The following is a 27797-nucleotide window of genomic DNA, read 5'->3' on the forward strand; positions in this document are numbered from 1 at the left end:
CATCGATCCAGCCTGTCCAGATCCCTCTGCAGGGCCTTCCTACCCTCAAGCAGATCAACACTCCCACCCAACTTGGTGTCATCTGCAAACTTACTGAGGGTGCACTTACTGAGGTTTCACCTCATCCAGATCATTGGTAAAGATATTAAACAGAACTGGGAGATACTAGAACATAGAGATACTTACTAATTTCTTTAATACCAACATCTTCTGTGACTATTACATTTGGTACTTACCATGGTTTATCCCGTGATACTTTTGAAGGAAAGACTGTGTGCTGTTTGCTACTGGAGGTAAGTAGATTGTCTTTGGGCGTTTTGAATGGCTTTGAGTTGCTGCTGACAGGGTTATGGCCGCTGATACAGGATTTCGGTTTCATCTGTACTAGGGATGTCCTGGAATTGCAGGCTGGAGAAGCTGGAGAAGGGGAAGGTTTACACATTGAACCGTGTCTTCGTTCTGTAATGGAAAAATAATAAGTTTTACAGCATTTCATAGGCTAAAAGGAAAAAAAGAAGTCAGGGAAGAGGAAATTGTTCCTCTCTGTGCTAGTTACAATGATTTCATCACTCCGAAGAACACCAGTTCATTACTGTGGTGAATGTAATCAAGCCAAATGATAATTAAACAAAATCAACTCCGTGAAGTGCTCTGAAAAATGTAAAAAATAGTAAAATAAATGCCAATAATCTCCCAGAAAATTTTGCCAAGAAATCTCAAACCCTTTTTTAAGCAATAAGCAACAAGCAACCATCACTATCCGTGTGAGGTACACTAGGCGTCCCAGCTCTTTCATGTAAAGAAGAAAGAGGAGAGTATGTAACAACAGCTCAGATGACTCAGTGAAATACTCTGTGACAGACATGAGATTGCTTCTGTAATGGTTTATGAAGAATTCACGTGACCTGGTTATTGGGCAGTTTACTTTATGACTATTTGGTTTCAAGTTTAATAGGAAGCTATAAGGAAAACAACCGAAGACTGAGAAGTAGCGAAATGTCCAGTGCTCCCAGCCCTCCCAGAGGCCTGGTTCATAGATTGGAGGTTATCTCCAAGCACCAATCAAGGCAAAAGCTAATTTTTTTCCACAGAGAGAAAATGGCAAGTGCAAACAAGCAGGAAGTTTATGTATCAGTTACAAACGTTGCATCTGGAGGTCAGGCCCTTGTGTAAGCGCTGTTCACGCGTACACGAGAGACCTCTTAAGTACTGCAGAAAGCAAGGCCGTGCTGACCCCGCGACAGGAGAACAGGCTTCAGGACAGACTGACTTCAGCAAAATTGTTTGGGTTTAGTTATTATTAGTATTCTTTAAAATCTAAATGTCCCATCCCTGATATCGTTAAATAAAAAGATTGTTTTAAGAAGGTATTTGGCCATTCTTTACAAATTATATACTCCTCCAGCGGAGAAGTGCTAGCACTTGGCCAGCCGGCTGATCACAGCGTGCTGCAAACAACGGGCTCGGTACTGTGAACTTAAGCACAACTACACAACATTACAAAAGACAGGAGCTGTTTTTTGCCGAGACGCGCTACAAATCCTTAGCAGTCCTGTCCCCCCGTTTGCGGGAACACCCTTTCCCCAACCCCTTCACCCCGCAGCGAGCCAGCCCCGGGGCTCCCCAGCCAGAGGCGACGGGCGGCACGGCTGGGCTGGGGGAAGAGGAATTTTCCAGTCAGCAGGGCCGTGCTCGGCAGCAGCTGACTCCGGCGTGCCGGCACCCAGGCACCGAGAGCCTCCACAGTGGGGAGCAGCCAGGTACCCCCGCCACCGACACAGTAATCAAATGCAGCAAGAGTAATGTAATTATAGACTGAGAACTTTGGACAAGCTGGAGTTTCTCCTTTAACACACGGCAATTCTCCCTTGTCTAAAGCCTTCAGCACTTAACTTGAAGAATCCAAGTGGGTGCTACTCTCTGAGCTTGCACAGCATCGCACCGTCAGCCAAGAGCAGGTTAAGGAAGCAACGGCGACCTGCTGCTGCAAGGGAAGGCTTTGTATTTACACCATCAACCCTGTGCTCACTAGTTTGATATTTCAAGGATAACTAAGAAAAATTTTCCCACAGAAAATCAAAACATGACAATTTGTCTGGCATCCTCACAAGTAAAAACTTGCCAGCAGCAGGATTCATCCATGATTAATTTGCAATAGGCGAATACCTGAAGAACAAAGATAAAAGCTTAAAAAAAAAATTAAACACTATTCCAAACTGTTTTTATTATATCTCCACTGACTAAAAAGAGGCATTTTCTATTAAAGATCAAGCATTTTCATATCTTCATATTCACAGCTTTAATTACAAATGCTGAAATTCCCTCCAGATTCTCCTGCAACTGAACAACAAAACAGTCTTCATTTTTTTTAAATACAAAAAGTAGCTCCCCTCAGAGCCCAAATGTCAACTGTCATTTGCCGGTTTTCACCCCGCCACACACCTCAGTGTGCAGCCTCTGCCTTTACAAGTCCTTTGCAGGATGCACTCAACTTACATTCATTTCACCTCACATTTGTGGCAACAACCGTGTAAAGCTATGCATCTGCCTCTGAAATGCAGAGTTCCATTCACACAGTATTTATTTCATTAAGTAACAGTTATTGTTTCAAGATTCACCAACCTTCTCAGCAACTACTTCATCAATTTAAATTAGCTTAATAAAAATTTGCAACTTTCCCATTAATTACTTGAGCACTGATGAAAAGGAACTGCCATGTAACCAACAAGCCAAGCCCTATATAAAGTGAAACTTGGGAAAAAACATGATTTCCGTACACAAATTATATAAATTCAGGATTAAGTACTCCAATCTTCACCACAGCTACTGGTTTTCTCGAGACCGACCGCCTTCTAGTAAACTGTGTCTTCGATATCACCCCTGGATATATGGGTATATTGGATATGGACATATGGATATATGGATATATTTGGAAGTGAAACACACTACTCTGTTGTTAAAATTAATCTTCGGAAGGACAGACATTCAAGATACTGACCATCTAAAATTATATTTTAAAGTCATCTAAGTATCACATGCCATAGCAAGTTATTTTTTAACAGTCTCTTTACAATGGATTTTTAGTCAAGCCAAACGTTTGGTTAGACAACTTTCTCAATTTATTAATTCCCCAAGAGCAAACCAGTACAATTAACTTTGGATTTTTTACTGTAACACAGAAAATGGTGGAAGAGGCACTGTTGTGATATGACAATATAGTAAAGTGCATCCCACAATTTTAAAGAAATGTTTACTTAAAGATAGGGAGGGAAAAGATTACAAGATTCCTTATATTAGCTGAGTGTGTCAGATTGGTGGTCATTCTTGTGATCAGAATCAACTGCTATATCTGGCATTTCCTTTTACCTCCTCAACCTCCCCTCTTCTCCCAGAACATGGCTACAGTGTCTTCCATGGTTTAGACAGACTCTGATATATATTTGAGAATTATCAGCATTACCCGGCTTCTCTTGAAATTTCCTAGAAGCAAAATGGAAATTATGACAACTGTAAAGTCATACAGGAGGAGGAACGTAAATAGCCAGTGCCACACAATTGTCTGTGTTCTCAGACACTGCTCAGACAGGTAAAATCTGCACGTTTACACACGTAAGCGAACATCACTTTAGTGTCAGCAGGAGAAGATGGCAGCAACACCTTGCAGGTAGGGCCACAGTGGAGAGCTGGAGGAGTAACTCCCTTCAAGGGGGCAGAAAACCACTGTTTCAGCTGGGCAAGCGTGGACGCAGGAGGCTGGACTTGCTGAAGGCATGAAACCTCATAGACAAGTCTCGATGGTGGGGGCATAAATCACAGCTAAATATTGATATACTCCTTCTCAAGAACTATTAGGTTGCCTCTCACTTCCTCATTCCTTACTACATATGTGGTAGTGAATAAGCCTTAGATACTGGTAATAAGTTTCAAAGAGAAATAATGGGAAGATATGGCAAAGCAAGAAGGCTGTCAGCTGTCAAAATCAACTCCTTAAACCAGCGTGGCGGCGCTCCTCTATCAAACTGAGTTTCCTGGTCACATCTGCTTTTTAAAAATTTCTACTGATTTGTCTATTCATATTTTACACTATATAGAAATCTGCTATTACACAGACTATGTCATAAATTAATATGCGAATAAAAGACATTTGCACATCAAATATTTGTTATAAAATTAGATATTCACATACTAACACATTCAGGAGACAACCAGCCATCTGTGTAAAAATTTCCACGCTCGTTTGCAGTTCATGTGTAGACAGATCAGATCTAGCAGGGCAGGTGAACTTACACACACACAGCTGTGGACATGGCTGTCCCTGTTTACATACAGAAGTGGCAATAGTCAGTAGACATAAATGAACCTGAAGTAGAATGAAAAATTTTGCCCCTAAAAAATGAAAAAATCCTGCAACTAGAAAACCAGTTATCACTCATAAGATACTAGCCTAAATTCTACATGCATTTCAGTTTCTGCAGAAGCCTGCAATGCTATGAATGCAAGTTCAGAACGCAAAAGAGAACTATTCAGATTCATTTAAATACTTCCAAATGAATGTTTACACTCCACATAAATAACAACACACATTCTGTTTTGTTTCTAAATACCAGTCACTGTCAAATCCAAGAGCAGAGAGAACACAAATCAAAGTTACAATCCTCTTTACCGCATTAATCCTTCTGCAACCTCTCAGCTATCTCGGCGCAGCCACTGCAGCAAGTGACAAGCAACATGTGACTTCTGCTGCCAAACAGTTAATGTATTAATGACATTAATCTCAGAGGAAAGTTTAACACCCTCTCACTGAATTAACTGCACTTTCTAAAGAATCAATTTCAGATCAATATCTGTTATTTTTTCCTAGTTAGTGGCAAGAGTCTGAAAGCCCAGCACTACATATTGTCCTAATGCACATTGCAAACTCTAAATCAGTAGCATTGCGAACGATCTTAAACTATTCCAGGAGATTCTCCACGTCCTATGGAAACATGGATATAGTCCAACTTTCTCAGCCAAATCTGAATTGTTTGTAGATGTGAAGTCCTTATGTTGTTGGAGACTTAACAGTCCCTGAATCTCCAGAGCTTCTCTCCCATGCCCTTCTACTCCGTTTCTAATCCTCCTTCCTGCATCCTACACAATGCAACCCCCTACCTTGCCCCAAAACCTCTGCTGCAGCTGCCAAAGTCTTCTAGGTCTGCCTTTGACTCTGTAATTCCACTGGATCCTCTCTGACGGGTCACCAGGGAATACTAGCAGCTGTTTTGCAGGAAACGCCACATCTCCTTCTAATCATAAGCAAAAAAGCAAAGCAATTGAGAGGCAACATGAGCTCCAGAGCCACAAGCACAGCGTGTGGGAAAAAGAGGCAAAACCACATTCTGAGTAGAAAGTCTCTTCTTGAATTTTTGCCTCGACTCTCTCACACCAGATCAAGCATTCACTTAGCTCACAGCAAACCTTGCAGACAATGACACATATGTTGCCAGTAAAATACACCAACCATATGTTTCCAGGTGGACTGCGGTAGTTTTGTACCCAAAAAGATCTTTATATAATCCTGAAACTGCAGATATCTCTAATATGGACTATAAACAACAAACATTTCTTAGTAGATCCCACCTACATCCATTCTTACCCAACATACGCTACTCAATCGACCAAATCAAGTGAACAGTTTTGCTCAGTGCCTTCTCCATCGGTAAGACACAGAAGATTGCAAAGGAAAAAAGTCATGATACAGCTTGTGCGTAGAGAAAGATACGCCTTTGGTCTTTCAGTATTTTTTGCAGGTAGTTAAAACAAAGCAAAACAAAAAATCCCTCTAACGTTGTCAGAAGAGAGACACTAGAACTTTGTCAGCACCAGTCATTTTGAAACATTACTCTCATTTAGCACAATCTGACTTCCTGCGTACAAGAGGCCTAAAGCAAAAATCAATTTTAGGTTGACCCACGAATAACTCAGAGACCCAGTGTTATGGATTATAGCTTGGTATTACACTTGGTAAAACCAAACAAAATACAACTGCTAAACCCCAGAAAGGTAAGAAAGTTATTTGCTGTTAGTAAACGTTACAGAATAATAAAACTCCTTTTAAGCTTGTACTCATCACAACCCTTGAGTTCATAGCCCTTTTACTTAAAATATCATAAACTAAGTTATCTGACTGCCCCTAACACAATATGAACACTGTTTGTTATTCCCCATTTACAATATTTAAGCAGATGGTAATGAAATTTAGTATCTCATCCACAACGTGATTCTGTTCCAGTAACGTATCACAGTCTTGTTGATGAAGATGTTACTTACGGTAACTCCATACACCACCTATGCACAAATTACAGTTTTTCTATTTACAGTATACCCCGAGGTGTTTTGTTGCACAGCCCTTCACTGTGCAAAGTTGAGCAATGTATACTTACAATTTCAGTAAATAGTAAGTGAAACCTGCCACCTTGTACTGATCCCAGTTCAAAGTTTGCAAATGTACTTGGCATTAATTCTAATAGAACTAAAGCAGAAAAAAAACCACACATGCCCGAAAAGCGACAGCCAGCAACCAGAAAACTGAACAACCAGACTGCTTGCAGAAATGTGTCATCCTGCAGTAACTGGCAGCTGGTTCATAACAAGACTTCATAAACACCTTGTAAGCACTTTCATTTTGCAGCCACAGTCTGAAAAAACCTAACAAAACCCAGTACGTGAGGTTAAGCAAAAATAAACTTGGATTTGATGCTAGCAAACTACAGCACAACATTACAAGACCGAAGGATAACTTTACCAGCTTTTTTGACAAAACACTATTCCAAGTCCAGCTGAAAAAGTTTGGAAATAATATCCGCAAACCGTTCCACCCTTCTTGCGCTGCGCACTGGAAAGGAAACAGCACGGTCGGTTTCATTTTGATACTTCTTGTAAACTGACAAAGGAAATAAACTGCCAGCTCAAACCCCCGGACTGATCCACGGCATAAAACACAGCTCGACAATCGCAAGCTTCATTCCAGGTCAAATGACATAATTGGGAAATTATCAAGTGCTAAAATAACCACCGTTCTGCTGGTGTTTATTTACAACAAACACAAGCTTCGCTTTCTGACATAAACCCACTAAAACGATTCTCCATTTCACAAAGTCTACAAGTGAGTAGGATCAGCAAAATTATGCAAAACATCCTGCTAGAAGAAGAAATGTAAACTGAGCCACTTACAGAGAGGAGCAGGCTGCCAACTTAATCTGATTCTACGACGACTGTAAACATGTACTTTTGGAACGCGAAACGATTCACATTGCCACAGATGCCGTCAGAGAAACACAGCAACGTGATTAGGTATTCTGCACACGGTAAAAAAATCAGGCAGATGACCTGCCGCAGCAAATACCAGATCAGCGCTCGCACACACCAACTGTTTTGACTACAGGCACTTGTTAAGCACCAAGTTTCAGGTCCTACCAGTTGGACACCAGAACTGATCCTGTGCCAAGAACAACAAGCGCTGAAAATGGCTGTAGGGTTTTTTTTTTCCTTTTTTTTTTTTTTTTTTTTATAATTGTTGATACAACTCAAGTTAACTGCAGAAATGAACCAAAGTGCAAAATTAAAAGCAGCAAAACACACAAGTGTATATTTAGAGGAAGACACTGCATTTTTTCTTTCTTGATTCAGGAAAGAAGGAGGCTGTTTGTGTTTAACACAGTAGGACGAACCTGCTGTTTTCCTGAAAAATCTTCTATTTATGGGATAACTTGGCATTTGTCAGCGTAATTATAAGCGAGAGGAGGAATAATCTCTAGAATATCACCAAATTACTCTTAAGCGGTCAAATCTCTTAAAAATGGCCAAATTCCAAAAAAAACCACACACTCAGCATTTCCCAGAACACTTCCATTCCTCTTTGGTAGAAAGCTTAAAAAAAAAAAAAAAAAAAGAAGGGTCAAAAGGAACTCCAGCACCGCAAAAAAAATGCTTCAAATAGTGTGATTAATTACACCAAATGTAAAATGAAGCTGCTGGGTACTGGTCTGCTTCTTTTACAAGGACTTTGAGATCTAAGGATGAAGCTCCAAGGTACCACTGATGTATCAGAGACACAGGAAAATGATGGAAGAATGAACACCTTGCCCTGGTGACGATGTCAGTCTTCACATCACTGAGCTGGAAGACCTAGATTTGACTCTGGTGTCAAGGCCTGTTTCTTCAGCTATAAAAGGGGATATTAATGATTTAGGGCATTAACCTGATTAAAAAAAGAGCTGGAGATTTAAGTAGGAATTTATCACTTCTTGTAATGACACAATTCCACATGTATAATCAGTATTTGCCACCTGACACACTGCTACTGCAGAAAAAAAATGACAATTTTCTACTGTAAGTCATACATGTTTCTCAGCTCAGCAAGGCCAAAAATCCCCAGGCAAAAAAGAAATAACAGAGCAAGTGAATCCCGGGTACACACTTTTTTGAGTGACGCTCTACCAAAGGAAAGCAAGGAGAGCTTATGCACAGAAATTTCCCGTTCCACTGAAGGAGATGCTCTGGTAGTCCAACATAAAACTAGTGAGACATCCTGATGTGTCTGGGAGTGTTTGAGGTAAATACCAGCTCATACCTCGTGCCCGGTGCTTACACCGCAAGGACAGCCCTCACCATCCCGGTGCACTGGTTCCCCTGCACTGGTACCTTATCACCCGCTGACCAGCGGTAATGGCATTTCTACCGTTTTGGTCTCAGAGCAAGGAAATGTATTATCAGCCCTAAACTTAGGGCAGGTGTGTCAGGTGAAATGCTAAAATATTCCTAGCAATCAAGCAACAGTACTTTCCTTCAAGCAAAGGTAAGCGCGGCCAACAAATCGGAATTCTGTGGGTGATTTTATATGTGAAGAGAAATCTTTTATTTGGCTATTTTCTGGATCTAAGAAAAAAGCATTTTTACATTTAACACTGAAACGCAACAAGAGGAACAGCACTCTAGTCTACTAAATATACAAATTTAAAAGCAGCTCACCTATTCATTCCTCCAAACACCCGACTTAAGTAATTTTACTCCAGACACACTGCTGCAAATAGAGGAAAATTTAGTACTACCATCCTCTCATGCTCGGTATTGTGCAACAGACCCGCTTCCTCAGGCCTCAGGCAGATCTTTCATGTTCAAGGTCATCTGACAATACATATTTTTATTTAGTTGGTTATACTTACCAGGTAAAATACTTCACTGTATCTCTATCTCCATCGTTAATGATATTTACAAAATAATAACAAAAAAAGTAATTTATGTACATTATTGCTTTAGGAACTCATTGGATGTTTCCCCTCATCTATCATAAAACTATTACAGAAAACTGATACTTCTTTACTTCTTTACTTAATCCAAACACATATAATGACATTTCTTTTTAGAGATAAGAAAAGATAAGCCACAGAAGAGTGAGATGGGACTACTGAGGTGATTTGGCAAAAACAACGCTGTACCATGACTCTGAGAAAACAAGCTATTGTTTTTAGGAGACTTATGTTCTTGATCTGGTTTTGCGCATAGTATCATGGCAGATTTTATTCAATATCAAGATAACGCGTCGCCAGCTCATTTTATCATTCCTTAGAAGAAACTTGCACAAAAACGGTAACTTTACTGACATTAGCCCTGAATAATAGCGTTGCAGGACTTGCATATAACCTACTGTTTAAACCTTCTGGCTTTTTCAGCTCTGTTATTTGTGATCCAAAACCAGCATCTGGTGAAACGACGTATTTCTTAACAAGCTGTTTTATAAGCAGAGAAATCATGAAAAACGGTTTTCTAAAAATCTGTGGGTTTGATCCCTAAATTTGATCCGTCTCTGTTACCCTGAGCTCCTCCGCCCCCCAGCACCCTCACGTTTCATCCCGCACCCACAGTCCTTTGCTCGCCTCCCCCAAAAGAGACAGGATAAGCTCTGCCCCGCCTGTAGGTCCCTGTGTGACAACTGACAATACAAGCGTGCCACGGCCACATGCAATACTGTTCTCTGGGGGCACATTCATTAAGGTGTCTCTTCACAGTTGCTGATTTTCACAAGATTGCTGAAACTTCACATTTTTGAAGCCAAATTGGCAAAGAGTTAAAAATTCTTAGACAAAATCGGTATAATCACACAAGCCTTATTGCTATTATTATTACTACCATTATTATTATTATTATTATTATTATTATTATTATTATCTTTTAGGAAACTCAAGTTAAAATTTATATATGACATTTTTTACTTGTTTTTCTGTGTTTGCCGCTCCTCATGGATATTCCCAGGCATCAGACTAATCCCCTTGGAATATTCTGACATCTTTTGAAAATCCAGGTTACCAAACAGATCTGCCCAACTAAGGACACTGTTTTGTTTTGAAAATTGAATGAGCTTGTATTTCAATTCGCTGCTATCAAACCCTGCTACAAAAGCAGCATAACTGTCAGTACAGAGTATTTCCTCATTCCAGACATTTTAGATAAATCAACTCACTCATCTTTCAGGCACATTATTTGCCATAGATAATAAAACCTATTATTTAGAATGCTGCAAGAATACCCACAAGTGATAACCCCCGAAAACACACCCTCCAAAGTGAATGCGCAAAATAATTCCTGAAGAGGTCACTTGTTCATGTTTCCCTCACCACACACAATAGCTCTTACAAACAAGAAACCAAAGTCTCAACCTTCTACAGAGCAAAACTGAACAGGCAACACTGAAACACATACCCAAATTTAAAAGTGGGTTTGTAGGGTGGTTTTTATCTGCTCCTCTCCCTTAAAAATCTCTTTAGTTCTATATTTACATACAACTTAAGATCTAAAAAGGCGGTTTCTACTTTAACTTGCATCATTTGTGACTTCTAACTGTGCAAACTGAAGAAACTCAGATCTTACTGCACATGAATGAAACAGATGCAAATCAACTTCTGAGAGTCCAAGTGACAGCTACTTCGTATTCTGAATGCGCCTCTTAACCGTTCTTCACTGTAATGAACATCATGTATTACAAATTGCTTGTTTTGGATAAACTATTTACCTGTTCATAATACTAACACCTTTCCCATCGTTGCCCTGAATGGGAGAGAGTGTTTTATATCTACAATTTTAAATGTCTGTTCTACTTGTATAAAAGATTTCTTTCAGATGGGCCTTTTCTCAGTTTTTTCAAGCTACTATATAATCAATAACAAACCGAGACTTCAAAAGTTGTTGAAGCATGGTCAGTGTTTCAGATGCTGTGTGAAGAAAGGTATTTTCCAAGGCCACACAGCGATTAGAGTGCGGATCTGAATCTAAGGTATTCCAACTTTATTCACCCACTCCTGTTGCCTCTGTCATGTATTAATGTGGCAGGAATGGCACAGGGGAAAGAGACAGATGATTTCCATTACAACTACCTACCAAGGTGCATGAACTCCACAACGTGGCACAGCTGTGACAGTGCAGCTGTGACAGCACAGCTGTGCAATTCGGCTTTCCCCCCTACCACTTCCAATGCCTTGAACAACCTGTCATCCAGTGCAGGTGGTTCCAACTTTCTATGCATCTTCTCAGAAGCACACACAGACTATATTTTAGAAAAACTTTTAGGAAAAAAATAAATGTGGAGACGCTCACCAGCTGAAGACACAGGATATTTTTCCTATGAGGCGCTCTAATTGCTTTCTGTAATTACTGACAGAAGCTCATTGCGGGGGGGGGGGGATTCACTTCTCATTAAAGCAAGGCATAGCTCAACTCAGAACAATTCTTGCGAGTTTTAACATGGACAGTAAGCAAACAAACCAAGACATTAGAAATCCAACTTGTAAGCAAGTCCACACAAAGGAATCAATTTTACCTGAAGACATTTAACTATGAGACATGCAACAGGAGGTCTCTGAGAACATGCATGCAATAAACATCTTTCCAAGGTATCAAATGTTTGACATGTACCAGTTGTTTTTAAACCACCCGAGTCAATTACGTAAACCATTGGTAAAATATATTAGGATGATTATTTCCTACCAGGGCTTAACTGGTTTTTTATAGTGCTAGAACCTGGCTTCATCCACGCTTGGTGTAACATGTCACTTCAGGTGGGAAGAACGAATAGTATATCTGTTTGTCAAGAGATGAGAGTAGCCCTTGGTCAGCCAAGAACTGATTACAGAGGGAGTAAGCTTGGAAGCTAACAGGAAGAAGAGAAAACAATTTTAAGACAGGGATTTCAAAGTGGGTTATTTATAGAGTCAACACTCAATTATCCATGGTCAGATTATCTGTACCAGAGATGCAGAAACAAACCAGCTCCAACTGGGCTCATTAGCCTAGGTGCAATTCGATGCAAATGTTCCTATACTTCTAGGGACGGCGTGGGTCCAGAAATTATGCAACAACTTTTTTACAGCATAAGACTGAAGTCCTTTTTTTTTAATCTAAAGTGAGGCACTTCAGTTACCCCTGTATGGCATTTCCAAAGGCAAGTGCACTGGGGAAAATGGCAAAGACTCCAGATGAAGCCACCACCTTGCTCTGTGTCCCAAGAAGTTTTATTAACTCAGGCACAGCGTCAAGCCCGAGCTGGCTGTGTGCATTCCTGCCATGCTGCGTCAGGGCTGCGTCCTTCGCCTGGACGCCAGGGAGCTGGAGAGCTTGGTGCAGACAAGCACGAGAGACTTGTGACAGCGCAGGAGCCAGGCACCAGCCAGCATGGCAAACACTAACAAACCCAAATACAGCTGGGATGGCCTCCGTGCAGAGGGACTGAGCTGTGAGATCACTTGAGACTATGATTTACAGTTAAGTCATTTAAACCAGATATTCTAAATAAGGGAAAACTTTAAACACAAGTGCTTTCCTAACTGTAAGAAAAACACAGCAAGAGACAATACCAATCCAGCTTGAAGCTGTTTTCCTGGCCACAATGCCAGAAGTGTAATTGACAGTGAAATAAAAAGGCAGACAGGCAAGGAAATGGAAAAAATCCAGTATTTTATTTCCTACCTGCCAATTGCTTCCTCTGAATCAGACTATCTGTGTTCATGCTGAAGGGCTGAAACCTTTCTCCATCTGTCAGGAGATAGCAAACTCCAGAAGAGACTTTATGCTCTTTAGACTCTTCTGGAAGCTGTCCCTCTCATCAAATTGATGCTGCTATAGTTGAAAGAAATCCTACTGTTTAGAGATAACAAGAGATACTTCTAAATTGGAGGAGTCTGAGATTCAGTTTATTTTCTTCCAGCAATGGGAGTCACTTGACCAGAGAGGCAGGGAAAGGACAACAAGCAGGATACTGGCATGAAAAATCTCAGCTATAATCAGCTGACTCCAGCTTGATTACAGAGGAGGAACTAAACTCTGTATCTGGCAAATGGATCACAGAGTAAGTCCTTTCCAAAGCTTTTTGCTGAGTCTGCCAACTGGTAGCTGGACAGTACAGCAGATTTAACCAGCAATGGCTAACAAGTGAACCAAAAGTAACCACGACTGAGCTATCACCCCTGGGATTTGCCTACTGTATCTAAATACTGACAGAAAAAGGTTTATTTACACTGAAGAGCAAAACGTGTAGCAGAGAACTGCTCAAGTAGTTTCAAATGATAGCAAGGAACAGAGGGTCACAGAGCGTAGGACGAGGTAGAGGAAGAGGGTTACGCATCCCACCAGAACATTGTTGTAACACTTGTGGAAATCTGCAGGTCCTGAACCTACTAGCTATTACCCCTCCTTTCCTTCTCCCTAGTCCCAAATGCCTTGAGTTTCCAGGTGGCTTAAGGTCTGAAAAACAAGGAATTCAAGAAAAGCAATAGTTCAAAACCAAAATTCACTATGATAGATACTACTTATCAGAGAACTCTAGCAGTTTTAGTTGTTATTATTTCTCCTTACATTTCACATCCCTAAATGCCTACTACCTAAAAGGTGACAGCAGCGTAAGTCTCAGAATTTGTACTGTCTGTCTTTACTGTTTTACCTTAGGACATGAAGTTTATTACTGGTATTAGGGACTAACATATTTTGGAAGGTGTAACATTCAGCAAACAAAACTGGAAAACGTATCTTCTGCTGTACGGTATTTGCAGGTCTCATGTACAGTATTTATCTTGGAATACATACTAATGAGGACAGCAGCATAAGCACTAGAAGGCAAAGGACTCAATTACTGTAAACAACTGGAAGCAAAAGACTGTTAAACATTCAACAACTCACATCAATGGAAGGTTTAAAAGTTTTCACCTCTTATTTGCTGTAACAAGATTAGGTCAACACTCCCCTCCACCCCCCCAAGTCCCAACAAACTGGGAAAAACCACAAACGCAAAACTACTGCACTACCCCACTGCCCTGCTGAAAGTCTCAATTGCTGTAAGGTTTGAGGAAAGACGTTCAAGGTATTTCCCCTTCCTGGGGGCTACTGTGACAGCAAATTTCAGCCTGTAACTTCCAAGCAAATCGGCGGCGTATCTATCAAGCACGTACACATGAATCACACAAACATAAACTTTCCACTCCATTACTGCTTCCCCCACCCCAAGATATCAGTTCTAGCCAGGAACTTAATTAGCAACACACTCTGAAACACTTTCAGAGAACTTCAGAGATGGCACTTACAAAAGGACAGTGGCCTTTTATGGCCTGAAGGCCCCAGAGCAAAGCGTGGTGACTTGCATTGGGCCTTGCCATGTTACGGCTGCCGTCATACCGCGGATCAAACAGAGATGCAATTTCTGTTTCTGCTCTTCCTCCCTTTCAAAACATTCCTGGCTCACCTTTGGCTTCAACCTGGTATTAATACACAGCTGCCATTACAGTGCCGGAATAGACACCGAGCACGCTGTATAACATAACCTTGAGTCTTTCAGCAACTGCTTCCTAGAAGAGGCTGCTCTCGTCCTGCAAGTACAGGGTGTATTGCTGCCCCCAGATGTAACCTCATAGATGCAGTATATTGAAACAGGCTTGCTGAACCCGCTTTCACAGGCAATCTTGATTCATCCTGTATCAGGGACCGCTCTCTTTTTAATAATTTTATGCCAATTTACATGCCACAAATCTTACATGCTTCCCCCCCCCTCCTGGTTAACTAAAATTATTAAATACTGTAGTGATATGGACTACTTTTGTATGACTTCTGTTCTCCTCTTCATAATTACCTGTCAAAATCTGTTACATAGTCTATTTAAAACAAATTATTCTATGCTGGTTTTGTATTTTAATTAAATATAAAGCAATACTGCTCAGATACCTCAGGACATTTCTAGCTTTACAGAAATCAGAGCTCATTTAATAGCCATAGTATTTCACAGATTTAAACAGATACTACCTCCATCAGATGACACTGGTTTCAGGTAAACAACTAGATTTCCTTTTTTCCCCTGAAAACTCTAATAAAGTTTTCTAGTGTCACTCAGATTTCCTAGCTGTAAAAAAATTAAAAAACCCCAATGTATTGCAGATACAGAACTTCAAGTTTTTCTCCTTCTAAGTTCATACAGTACAAATAGAGGGAGGCTGTAATCCATGCACTGAGCAAGTAATTCAGCTGTAATTCATACTACAACATAGCAGAGGTAAAGCGGTAATGCTGACATTAAACCTGATACTATATAGCCCTTAAAGCTTGCAGGTAATCCCTGTCTTTCCAAGAGCTCCACACTGAGAGAAATCAGATATGTTTAAAGAATAATTCAGTATCATGAAAGTACTCACTGCCTTTTAATTTAAATTTACACGTCTAGAACCATATCAAAGCTTCCAAAAGCAAATGCTCAGCAATCGCCTTGTTCTTTATTTAAAAAGCTCTATGGAATATATATAAAGGAGTCCATAAAAAAAAAGTTGACAGCCGCTAATTCAAGAGTCAGCAGTTTCCCGTTATAGTGGCACACTGTGTTTAAACTGCTTTGGTACCACTGTCATGTTATTAATCAACCACCCACCAAAAAACTCTATGAATTACATGTTTCTAAAACACTACCTATTACCAACTTAATCAGACACAGTTTGCACTATTTTTTTTACCGTATTGTCACATGTGAAACGTATGTGACAGAGGAAAACATATAGCATACAAATACATACTATACATAAGGGAGAAATCACAGTAACTTCTTCTCATCTATGGGTCTAGCTAAGTTTCTAGTTACCTGCCTCTGTTTTTCTTTAACCTTTCTGAAGCAGCTGCAAATGGAGCTTTTGCCTGCTCACAAGTTAAAAATCTTTGCAGTAATTTGTGTAGATTTGTGCAAATAAAAATCAGAGGCTGTATTAGATTCCAAGACCGTAAGCAACACGAGCTATCGTATTTGCGCAACAGCATGCTGATATAGTTGTGGGGGGGAACACAGTACAGATAAGCAAGGGTCAAAATTCTGGTTATGCTTGAAGTTTCAGTATTGGCACTTCCTGATCCGAGTCTGAAATACTCTTGATTAAACCTATTTTGTCCTTCTATGCTAAAGTACTGAACTGCTATTCTCCCTCTCCCTCCTCCTCCCCCGTCATAGACCTACTCCTGACTTGCTCGCTTACATTCTTACAAGCCACCAGGCCAGTTTTAAAAGGCCCCCAGCCCGCAGGCGGCACTGCCCCGGTCCGCAGGCAGGCCGGCGCTGCCCTCGGCCGTGCGGGTGCAGCAAGCTCAGCCCGCAGGCACCTCCGAGCGCCGGGCGGGGGCCGCAGCCGCACCCTGGCACCCCTCACCGCCCCGCCCGCTCTGGGGACCCTCAGAGTTGCTGACAACCCTTAGCTACGCGCCACTCCCTCCAGGTCACGCAGGTATCTAAAACTGCGGATGCGTCTCTCCAGCAAGAGCTGCGTCCGGTAACCGTGCACGGCCCCCGCGTCGGGCTCGCCGCGCCGCCCGTCCCCAGCGGCCGCGGCCGGCGCAAGGCCCTGGGCGACCGCGCCTCGCCCCGCACGCCCCGCCCCGGCTCTGCGGCCGGGAGCCCCTGCGGAGACTCGGAGCCCACCTTCGGCGGCGGCCGCCCCGCCCCGCCCCGCCCGCTGCAGCCTGCGCGCTTGGCGGCGGGGAGGCTGCCGGGAGCGGGCCGGGAGCGGGCCCGGAGGCGGCCGGGAGCGGGCCCGGAGCTCCCCCTCCCGGGCCCGCCGCCCGCCGGCAGCGCCGAGCAGCGCCCCGTAAACAAGAGGCGTATTTACTGACGGATGCTCCCGGGGGGCATCAGTCTGTCTTGGTTGGGTTTCTGTTTGGGTTTGCGTTTGGGGTTTTTTTGGTTTGGGTTTTTTTTTTTACCCTCCCTACTCAGCGTGACGAGCAGGAAAAGCCCAAACAGCAAAAATGTATATCAGGACTGGCACAGTAAATGCAAAAATTTTCATCGTTAAAACCCCGTTTCGTTTATCATGCAGTTCTTCTCCTGAAAAGTTGTCAAGCTCCTAATTTAGTTTGGGCAGGCTTACAGAGAGCAAGTCCTTCCGCAAAGGGGCCAGCAGTAGCTCAGCTTCAGCCACCTCCCGTGAGGTTACGCGCTCCGGACGCCTCTCCCAGGCTCTAGCGCTTGCTAGAGAATTACTCCACGGAATAATGCCTGGTCACCGGGAATTAAAAATTAAGCTTCTGAGGATCTGATTATCTTTGATTTTTACACAGTGGTGTCCAAGTGGACCCAGAATCAAGATCCCGTTACAGCCAGCTGCTGGATAAACACTAAGTTCTTCATCACCTATTTTTCTTCTTACAAGTACTCCGTACTCACAGGTACACAGATATCAGAGCTATGGTGTCACCACCCAAAATAAAAAAGCCGCATCAACAAGCTGAGCTTTGCCGCGGCACAGCTCTGCGTGTTAACCCTCAGCCAGCTGAGCGCGGCTGGAAATGGCGGGTTCCCCGTTAACAAGAAATACTTCCTTCGACATAACTGGCAAGATTTGGAATGGAAGTGTGTTTTAACGCTTACCCGATGCCATTACCAGTAATTTGTTTCAATCATATTTAAAAGGGCAGGCCCTCGGCTCTCCTCACATACTCTTGCAGCCGAGTAGTTGTTGGCTTGTGCACTAAAACCAGCCAAAACCATCAATTTGCAGCAGACCAGCGTGGGACCCCAGTTTAAATGCAAATTTATTCTCACAGCTGTGTCCAACATGAAACCCATTGACAAATGCAAGCTCACATCACAAGGTACTATAAATGCCTTAGGATTAAATTCTATATATTTGCACATGTGCGTGGAGCACCGTTCCCCAGGAAATTAAGCTGAAATACGTTCTCCGGAGAGCTGCATTCCCCAGCTGTGCACCCTCCCCGACTCTGCAGGGATCCCAGTGGGGCAGGAGTGGGAATGGCCCCAATTTATTCAAGTTTCTTAATCACAGAATCATCTGCCTGAGGCCTTGGAAGAAGAGAGAGAAAGCGGACAGGGAGTGTGAAAACACAGAACCAGCACTCTCAAAGATTAGTCACGGTAAGTAAGCTCTTCAGCGGGCACTGCCGGCCCTTCTCACAGCAGTTTCAATAGGGCAGAAGACAGAACTGGATTCAAGACATCCTGACCCACCGGACCCAAAATGGAGCCCAGAAATTTAGCCAATAGATCTGTGAAGGTGCATAACCTGTTGGTTTGTGGGGTTTTTTTAAAATTTAATTTGAACATGTGGCTTCAATTAAAAAATAAAACAGATGGTATGGGGCATGAGCCTACCTCAGCAAAAACAATCCTGAATGTTTCTGGGATTGTTGTGTAGGAAAGCATTCACTGCAGGTATACATGCCTCACAGAAGAGGCAATCACTAAAGCCAAGGAATAATGAAACAAAATAAAATATGGAAGGAAAAATAAGCAGAAGAGAAACAAGTAATAGGTATAGAAATAATAGGTAAGTAACATCACCATGTAAATAAATAATAAGACAAATAGTTAAGTAAAAAGTCTAAAACTGACTGGGAAAAAATCCAGCAAAAATATATGCTCGTACAAAGCTCCAGCAAAGCTGAGAAATTAAAAGCTGAACGAAACTATGTGTTGTGTTGCATACCTCTTGTCATTTTATGGCTAGGATGTTAGACACTGCTAATGCCTATTTGTACGTCTCAGGTTCATGCCTGTGGAGCAGCTGTCAAAGCACGCTGTAACACATAATCCTGGGGATCCATGGGACTGCAAGGCTGCTGCGAAGTGAGTGGTGATTGCTGCCTCATGTGAGCCTGTGTTAAAGGTCATATCACAAGTCCTGAATGGCCAGTAAGTCATTGCGTGGTTCTGACTGTTTAAAATATAACACAGGGTAACGTTAAGGAAGGCTTGACTTCCATGTAGAAACAAAACAACGCACCAGAACTGGGGGAGATCCATGGTAACCATACAAACAACCTAGCAGAAGTAAATTCAAAATGATGCTTTTGCTATCTGAAAATAAAAATCCATCTTCTGATGAGCAAAGCTAATGTAAGCTTTTGTTTAAGGTTCATTCAGGATGTTGTCAGTTTTCTGTATCTTAATATTAGGTGTCTCAAGTGATCCATTGATAGATCACCTCAACCAAATGTTTCAGGAAGTGATAACCAATGCTTTCATTTTCAATCTGAAAAGGGGAATTTATGAACAATATCAAGACACTTATATTTAAATATAAAAGCATTTCTACAGTTAAGATGAAGACCACAGACATTTACCTTATAGATTAACTTCTTGTACCTGGTTTTCTTTATACAATGTGATACTAACACAGACAGTTTGTGCTAATGACAGACAAATTCTACACTCAATCATACAGAGAAAATATTGCACAGGAGGTAATTATTTTCTGACTCTAGAATCTTAATACAGAAGCTTTAGGTACAGAACCCACAATCTGTAAAAAGGTTGAGAACAAAGTAAGCCAATAGTTAGATGTACAATTCATTGTAGGTAATATGGGGGGAAAAAAGGATGTTTTTTGTAAAGGATCACTCCGCTCATCTCACAGGCTTTAATTAGGTGGCTAAGAAATAAAGAGCAGCTAAAAATGATTCCTTTGTAACCTGCTTTTTTTCAGGCTATAAACGTGGCTCTGGTAATAGTAGTACTACATAAAAACATTAAGGAGACTGCCTATTTACCAGTGGCTGGATATAGACATTAACTTGCCTGATGTCAGCACAAAGTTAGGATACCAGGGTGTTTTTAAGATTATCTTTAAAAGAAAACATCTAATCTCTGTAGTTAGTTTTGGACTGATGGAGCTGGGTTTGTCCCTACTGGGGGGAAAAAACCCCCCAAAACAAACCAATATGCCAGCAGCACTTTATAGCAACTTTTTTGTACTGTGCATCAGGAGAATATTGCCATAGAATTTTCAATAGGAGGCCACAAATTTAAGTGCTTTACTGACGGACACTGTCACTATCAGACAGCTTGCACATTTAAGCTACTTGAACCTGGGAACATTTCTTAGTACCCAGTACACAGAGACCGCCTAGTCTGGAATGCATCTGGGACTAAAACTTTAAAATGCAAAAACAAGAGTCCAATCTGTTGGGAGTATACATGTTTCTTGCTAAAGCTGTGCGGGCCTAAAATAGTGCCAAAATTAATTTTGTTTCCTCATACTGCTAGGTAGGTCAACATGCAGGGTTTTTTTCCCACCTAGAAACAAGGCTACAGTTTCAGCAATTCAGCACCAGCAAAAACAACAGAACAGACCTCAGGCAAAAAATTTAACCCAACAGAGAAACAAAACACCAGCACATATATTTGAGTGGCAGCTGTATGAAGTGTGTCGGGTTTTTTCTGTAATTGTATATTAATCTCACTTTGAGCCCCAAATCAGGTTTCTTATGTTTTAGTGCCATGGATATTTCAGCACCAAAGGACAGAAGAGGGGTGTTAGAGAAGTGCAAGTCAGAGCACTTGGGAAAGCCAAAATTGTATTGCTTTTGCCTGCAGAGATTATTTCAGAAGAATCCCTAAAACTCTAGCTGATCGTTTCTGCAGATGGCTGGTAAAAACTGCGAACAGGTGTCTTATCTAAACCACATTTAGCAGAAAACAGGAGGGGACCCAAATTTCTATGAATTCCAAGTATCCTGACTCAACAACTCCAACAGATCAAGCATCTGATCCATTTTCAGAAACGCATTCTATGAAGCTGTGTTTGTGGCCTATAAAACACTCCTGCTACTCTTAAAGCATCATAGACCTTCATAAACAAATCAAACAACTGTTGTTGTACTGAGGAAAAGTAGCAAGCCTTGACTAACAAGTGGTTCTTGACAGACACTCAGTTATGCTTACGTTACGCTACAGATCAGACTGATGTCTTAGCAGTCCTGAATTTTCACAGCAGCTCCTCCAGAAAGGCCATGGCATTCTGACTTCTTGTTTAACCTCTTGGAAACAAAAAGTGATGAATGCAGGTTTAATTGAGGAGTGCCTTAGTCCTGCACAGTTCACTCCTAAATACATAAATTAGACTATTATTTTTTGGAAATCCTAGAAGGCCTGAGATATATCCATACCCTGAGATACTCCCTTTTTTTCTGCTTGACCTATACATGTAACTGAGATTTGCCTGTATTTCAGGCAAGGAACTCCAGTCCCTTCCACTTGATTGCAGTCAGCCCTTGCATGAGGTTTGCCCCATCCTTCCCATATGGAGATGTACGGCAAACACAGTTCTCTCCCTTGTCATTCCTCATCCAGGCCAAGAAAGTATTGCCCATTTAGATGTCAATATGCATACAAGTGCCATTTTAAAACCAGCTTCAAATACTGGAACAGCATAAGAAAAGACAACCTACCATTTGCTTTCTTTGGAAAAACGTCATCCTTTCAGAAAGTGGTTATTTAATGGCTAGCACAGGGTTTCTCTTTCTTGGTCATGATCCCTAGGGGTTCCTTAGAGGTAAGCTTCTCTTATTAAAAATAAAGTATTGTAACAGCAAAACTAAGACAAAATTTTGTTTCCATTTTGAGCTGAACACAGTTTTCTTGCTGTAAAACTTCTAACCTAAATTATCTAAGCAAGTTGAAGTACCAAGAAGTGAGCACACTATCTTTCCAAAATGTAGCTAGAGTTAATATTGTTCAATCACATAAAAAACAGTCTTTGTTCTCAGTTGTTTGTAAATGATGATATCAAACACTTGGGCACCTCATCACCAGTGCCATGGAGTTCAGGAGTACCACTACAGGTGCAGCATCGCACTTACGTGCTTCTAGGATAACCGATGAAGCTAACCCAACAAGGAACAAACATTCCTCTTCCAACACTTCAACCTGCAATTTTTCAAGCAAGCTCACGGAGACAACAGATCCTTCAGTACTTCTCTCATACAACTTTTTCCACTGCTCTAGGGCTCTGAAAGCTTTTGAATATTTTTAAGGAATATTTACATGTTAAACGATACATAAAGGGCTAATGAACACACAAGTAAAATATGCAAAACCAGTATTTCTTATAGAAGCACTGCTGCTGCACATTGTATTAGCGCAAACAAGAGCAAATTTGTCATTTGATGTGTGCAATGCTGCACGCATCTTCACAAGCACCCCAATGTTACATTTCTCGGCTGTGACATTCCACAATCCCAGGTACTAGTTGGTATCTCTTACTGACTTAATTCAACTAATAATAAAGGTTTTATTTCAATTAGCTTCTTCGTCTTGCATTAGAATCAATGATTTAGATTTAAATTAAATTCACATAATTTTCATGTCCTGTGGGTATGCACGTTTTGACAGTACTGCAAAAATGTACTGCAGGTTGCATAGAAATTGATTGAAACTGTCAAACCAGTATTTGATTGCTTGCTGACATGTAACTCAACACTGACTTATGAAAAATAGCCCAGACTGGATTTATCTGAACATACAAGTACACTCAGAAAACACGTTTTAGTCACCTACATGGATGGAAGGAATATAGGTGTTATTACTACATTTTTAATTCCTGAATCACACAACACAGCTTTTTTTCCCATTATTTGCTCTGCGACTACATGTACCACCTCAGACTTCCAGAAATCTTTTTCCACATAATGGATATTATAAAATTCTACTTTTAAGATTCAAAAATATTTTAAAAAGTTTTAAACATAAAAATTTCCTTACTTCTCTTGTTCTGATCCCCAGCCTTTGAAAAACTGTAACACCTATGCAGTATCATTAAATATATTTGCTCAGATAATGTGCAATAAAAGCAATCCGTAAGTAAAAATCACAGTTTTTGCAGAAACTTGTATTCAATCTGTTATTTCTTCCCTTCTGAATTCAGTGCTGTAGAAGGCAGTATTCTGGATATGCAGTCCAGCAGTCCTCACCATTTTTTCCCCATTTAATTCTCATTTTCTATAATTTACAAGTTTTACTTCAATCCTATTCAGTCAGAATATGTGGAGTTTTAGAAATGTCTTTCTACACTTTCTGTGTCTTTCAATAATATTGACAGGCTTACTCCACACATTAAAACTTACTCCCTACCACATCCCCCTGTGAATTCCTGTTAGAGATGAGCAGGCCTTCCTGGGAAAAAAAATAGCATGCTGTCACCAATTCTTAGATATATCAACAGTCTGTAGATACCGACTACCAAAAAAATACTCAAATCCAAACAGGCATAGCCCAGAAAAATACCACTTTAAGATTAATTCAAACAGTAAATCTTTCATCTTCAAGGTCAGGTGTCCTTTTCAAAAGATATGCTTTTAAGATTGCAGTTTAGATAAGACAGGCAGAGCTGATTTAATAATTAATTGCTGCTACTGTTTCCTCTGTAAGTGCTACTCTGAACCACGCATTCTCCCTGCTTTTTCCTCGCACCATCTCTGGCATTCACCTGCCGCCCTGATGGGCGAGCTTAGCGTGCTAAACCAGCAGAAAACTAACCAAAGAAAGGGGGAAAAGGTGCAAAACCACAAACAAATCAAAGTGAATAGCTTTCTCCTACTATTCGATAGTTAGTTGAACAGTGTCACTACAGGGCGAGATGAGCAGCAGAAGCCCTGCAGGTAAGGAAGAGGATCCCAGGACCAGGCAGGAGGGGTGAGATGAGAGGAGCAGGCTCTGCCCTCCCTGCAGCAGCGTGCCATTAGATCAAGTCAGGTGCCCATTAGATGCCCAACAAGCAACAACTTGGCAGGGTGATATCCGACAGAGCCGTAAAAAGGGCACCGATGTCACCAACAGAGAAAACATCCTGGAGAGAAGATAACATTTTAAAGCTGCTGAAGGTTTTGCTGCTGTTGAAACAGGCTCTTGCTTATTTTACAAGGACTGTGGCTGTCACTCGGTGACCAGTCCGTGCTGGAAAAGAGCACCGCTGCACCCCGCGACCCGGGGCACCTCTCACAGCTGAGCCTCCAACCTGCATTGTCTTCTTCCAATCCATGAACATTTACCATCGAGGCTCAACAGTTTATCCCCACAAATCATCACTGACCACTGTCCCATTTATAACAATGTTATTTTGGGAAACAATGGCGAGCGTTAACAGTCTGGCATCAATCGCCTGATAGTGGTACCACACTGGCTGGCCATAGCTAACCTAGCTGCCTTCAAACAGCGAGGAGAAGACATGACAAATGTGGTAAGAATGAATAACTAACTCTTCATACAGTGATATTTTAAAAAATGTGATCAGGAGTCTGTAAAGAACTGGATACAAAAGGAGAAAAACCATTCACTATCTCTGTACATCACTAAGAAACAGCTTGCTTCATTTTCAAGAACAAAACACTAGAATAACTTAAGAGCTGCTGAGCCTACTGGACACTGCAGACCTACTTCATCAGCGACTTGCACATATCTAAGAAAAGACTATTAGAGAAGCAATACAGAGGCACAGGGAATTTGTTATAACGCTTCTATACTCGGTGCACCTTGCTAGACTTGGGACTCAACACTGTAATAACATTAGTACCTTACTCGTGAGACTAATACATTTCATTACAAAATAAATCTAATCCTACCACTGAAAATTCTCTAGAACCTAGACTTTAAAATAAAAACATTTTGCACTTTTAATTTGCTCCAAAGTTTTCAAATAAAAGACGAACTGAAAAGACAACAGTTGCACTATTTTCTCTCTTAGTTAATTAAAAACCATTTTTTAGTTAAATTGAGAATTAAAAAAAATCTCACTACATTATAACTAAGTTCTACATTAAAACAAAGTTTCACTATACTAAAACCAGTAAGTCAGCATGGAATAAATCAAAAGAAAAAACAGTATGAAAGACAGTGTAACAGCGTTAGGCACGAAGATGTAACTGTTCATTTGCACCACAACCAAAGTAGTTACTGCATTTCTTGCAACAGTATATGAATATTCCACATATTAAGGAAAGAGAGAACACTAAAGCAACAGACATCAGGAAGCCTTTTGATAATGTAAGAATAGATGGATGGCAATCAAAGTTAAAAAAGCAAACTGCTACAATACGAGAACTTTTCTGTAAATGGCTAAGCCACGTTAATAAAAACACTACTAAACATCACTGCAGTTAATCTTTTACTTTAGAGTAATATTGACTAAGACAAAACATATTTTAATGTAACAGTATGAGTTACATTTTAAATCTGTTTAGTAATTTTCGCCATCAGTACAATCTAATGTTTCTAGGAATGCAAGTCATTTTTATTAGGCAGCCAGCTGCAGACGTTGCTGGAAGTTAACTACATTAAGTTCCAGAAAACCTGGGAAAATTACCATTCATATGCTTTCAAAAGCTTCCCGAACACATGAATGGAAGTTGTGTTTGAATGGCAAAAGTCAAACAGTTTTGAAACTAGATTAAGGAAATAAGTAGTGATTTTATTTGCAGTGTATCTTTTTATTCCACATAAACCTGCTTGTGCTGGGTGACCAAGATTTGGTCTATCCTTACAAGAAGGTACTACTGCAACAATGTATTGTGAAATAATCTTTAAAAAATGAACTATGAGCAACTGCTTTAAGAATTGCTTTCATGCACACAGTGCTGGGGAAGGCAATGATGACTAATGGGGAGAGGCGCTGCTCGGCCCGCCGAGTCCCACAGCGTGGGGGAGGCACTGCGTGCCAGGGAACGCTTGCAAGGAAAGTAAAGCAGATACTCGATCATTGTGGTAAAAATATAAGGCAATAAAATAAATAACATGCTCAGCCTTTCCTCCTGTAGTATTTTTTATATAATTAAAATCAGCTGCAAAATGTCAGTGTAACTGCATGAAAGTTCCCTTTGCTATCACTTGGGTAAAGCTAATACTGAATGACTGCCTCACATACAGATGGCTATACTGTCCTCACCTAAGCCTACATCTCCATGTCCATACCACATGATAATATGTGCAAAGGCCACACGACAAAAATCTTACTTTTTGTAATAATATTGATTCTCAAAATTTAAACATTCTTCCATTTTACAGATAAATCAACAGACAAAAGGTATTTTAAGCCACAGCACAGCTTCCTATACAACACTCAGCATAGCTGTCATTCTTCAATTTAAACACGTTATTAATTACTACAACTTCACCCAGCAACATTTCTTATGCATATTTCTAGATAATGTAATTAAACTTCTTGTTCTTAGTAAAAAAAGCAGAGTTTAGTTTTTGCAAATAGGTATACTTTATTTTTTAAGCAACAAAACCAGGCATTGTTTCAAAATTTCCAGAAGTATCTTTAGGTGATCTGAATCACACACTTACACATCAACTGCAGTCTCTAAGGGTGTAAAAAGGAGCATCAGCTAACATTACGTTGACCACACTTTATCCTCTGAGCATGCAAGGAATGGCACTAGCTCAGCACTGTGGCCACTCAACTTTATTAAATCTTAGAAAACATACATGGAAGTTCTTGGCAGAAATGTTGCAGACTCAGAGCCCCAAAACCATTTCTCCCAAACAAGACGAGTACACATCTTGCTAACCAAGGGGATCTCAAAGAAGCCAGCTATACCTGCATAACGTAACATGCCTGTGCTGTATCTGTGGTCCTCCTTCAACTTGGAGGGTTGAATTATTTAAGAATAAACCAACCTCCCCCAAACTAACGGTTAAATGCAACATTTTAAAGAACAATTGGGACTGATCCGTGTGGTTCAGCTGAAGCTGAGCTTTAAAGCAAAGCATATCAGAAAAATGAGAATGGCAAAGCTTAACCAGTAAAACCAGCTTAGGTCAATACTGATGCTGTCTCATCCAGTGTAAACATCTTATGTGAATTGCACTAAGAAAAAGAATCATAGTTTAAAGGAGGTGGGGGGAAGGCAGGGCCAGGCAGGGTGAAATAGAGCTTTTAAAAGCCCAGCACGATTTGCAACACAAACACTGAGAAGCAAGCAGCTTCCTCTTTGAATGAAGCAAGGGTCTGACCCCTTCCTGTGTCACAACTCCCCGTGCTTACTTAATACGTTTTCTACTGGCAGTAAAACAAACATCAATTCTACCAGCTTCATAGACACGTGTATCAAAAAAAGACACCATATTGACATTACATCCAGTTTTACAGGAGATAGAAGACACATTTGAATTAGCACCTTCAGATCTTTGCTGGCTGGACTGCCCAGTAAGATTACTTGTGATGAAATAGCTTGTAACTTACACTTTTTAAATTAACATTAAGTTTTTTAAGCAGATGCTGTACAGCCACCTAAGAACACAAAATGACTGCTCTAAAATTTACAAGAAAAACACAAGATGACCATAAAGAAAATGCTACCTTGGCATCCAATACAACTTCAAAGGTACGCTTTACAAAGCTGAGTTAAGCCATGCTTAATGCATTCATTTCCTTCACCGACATAAAACGCCCAGGTCACATCTTCAGCTAGCTGACTCTTACGCAGACACACACACAAGTTTCAGATGTTTATGTTAA

General features: G+C 40.8%; 1 protein-coding gene across 7 annotated transcripts in view; it reads right to left on the reverse strand.

Annotated features, from left to right (window-relative positions):
- ATXN7L1 (ataxin 7 like 1) overlaps positions 1-27797 on the reverse strand; it is a 120358-nt gene that overhangs the window by 35516 nt on the left and 57045 nt on the right. For 4 of the 7 annotated variants that reach the window (XM_075712568.1, XM_075712552.1, XM_075712595.1 and 1 more), the window contains one exon: positions 237-459. In XM_075712568.1, coding sequence (XP_075568683.1) covers positions 237-459 — 223 coding nt within the window. Of the gene's footprint in view, positions 1-236; positions 460-6422; positions 6448-6784; positions 6875-7212; positions 7352-27797 lie in introns of those variants that run through there. The other 3 variants (XM_075712580.1, XM_009490797.2, XM_075712588.1) reach the window with 3 other exon arrangements.

The sequence above is a fragment of the Pelecanus crispus genome, chromosome 1 (genome assembly GCF_030463565.1).
Source record: "Pelecanus crispus isolate bPelCri1 chromosome 1, bPelCri1.pri, whole genome shotgun sequence".
In the NCBI taxonomy this organism is placed as follows: domain Eukaryota; kingdom Metazoa; phylum Chordata; class Aves; order Pelecaniformes; family Pelecanidae; genus Pelecanus; species Pelecanus crispus.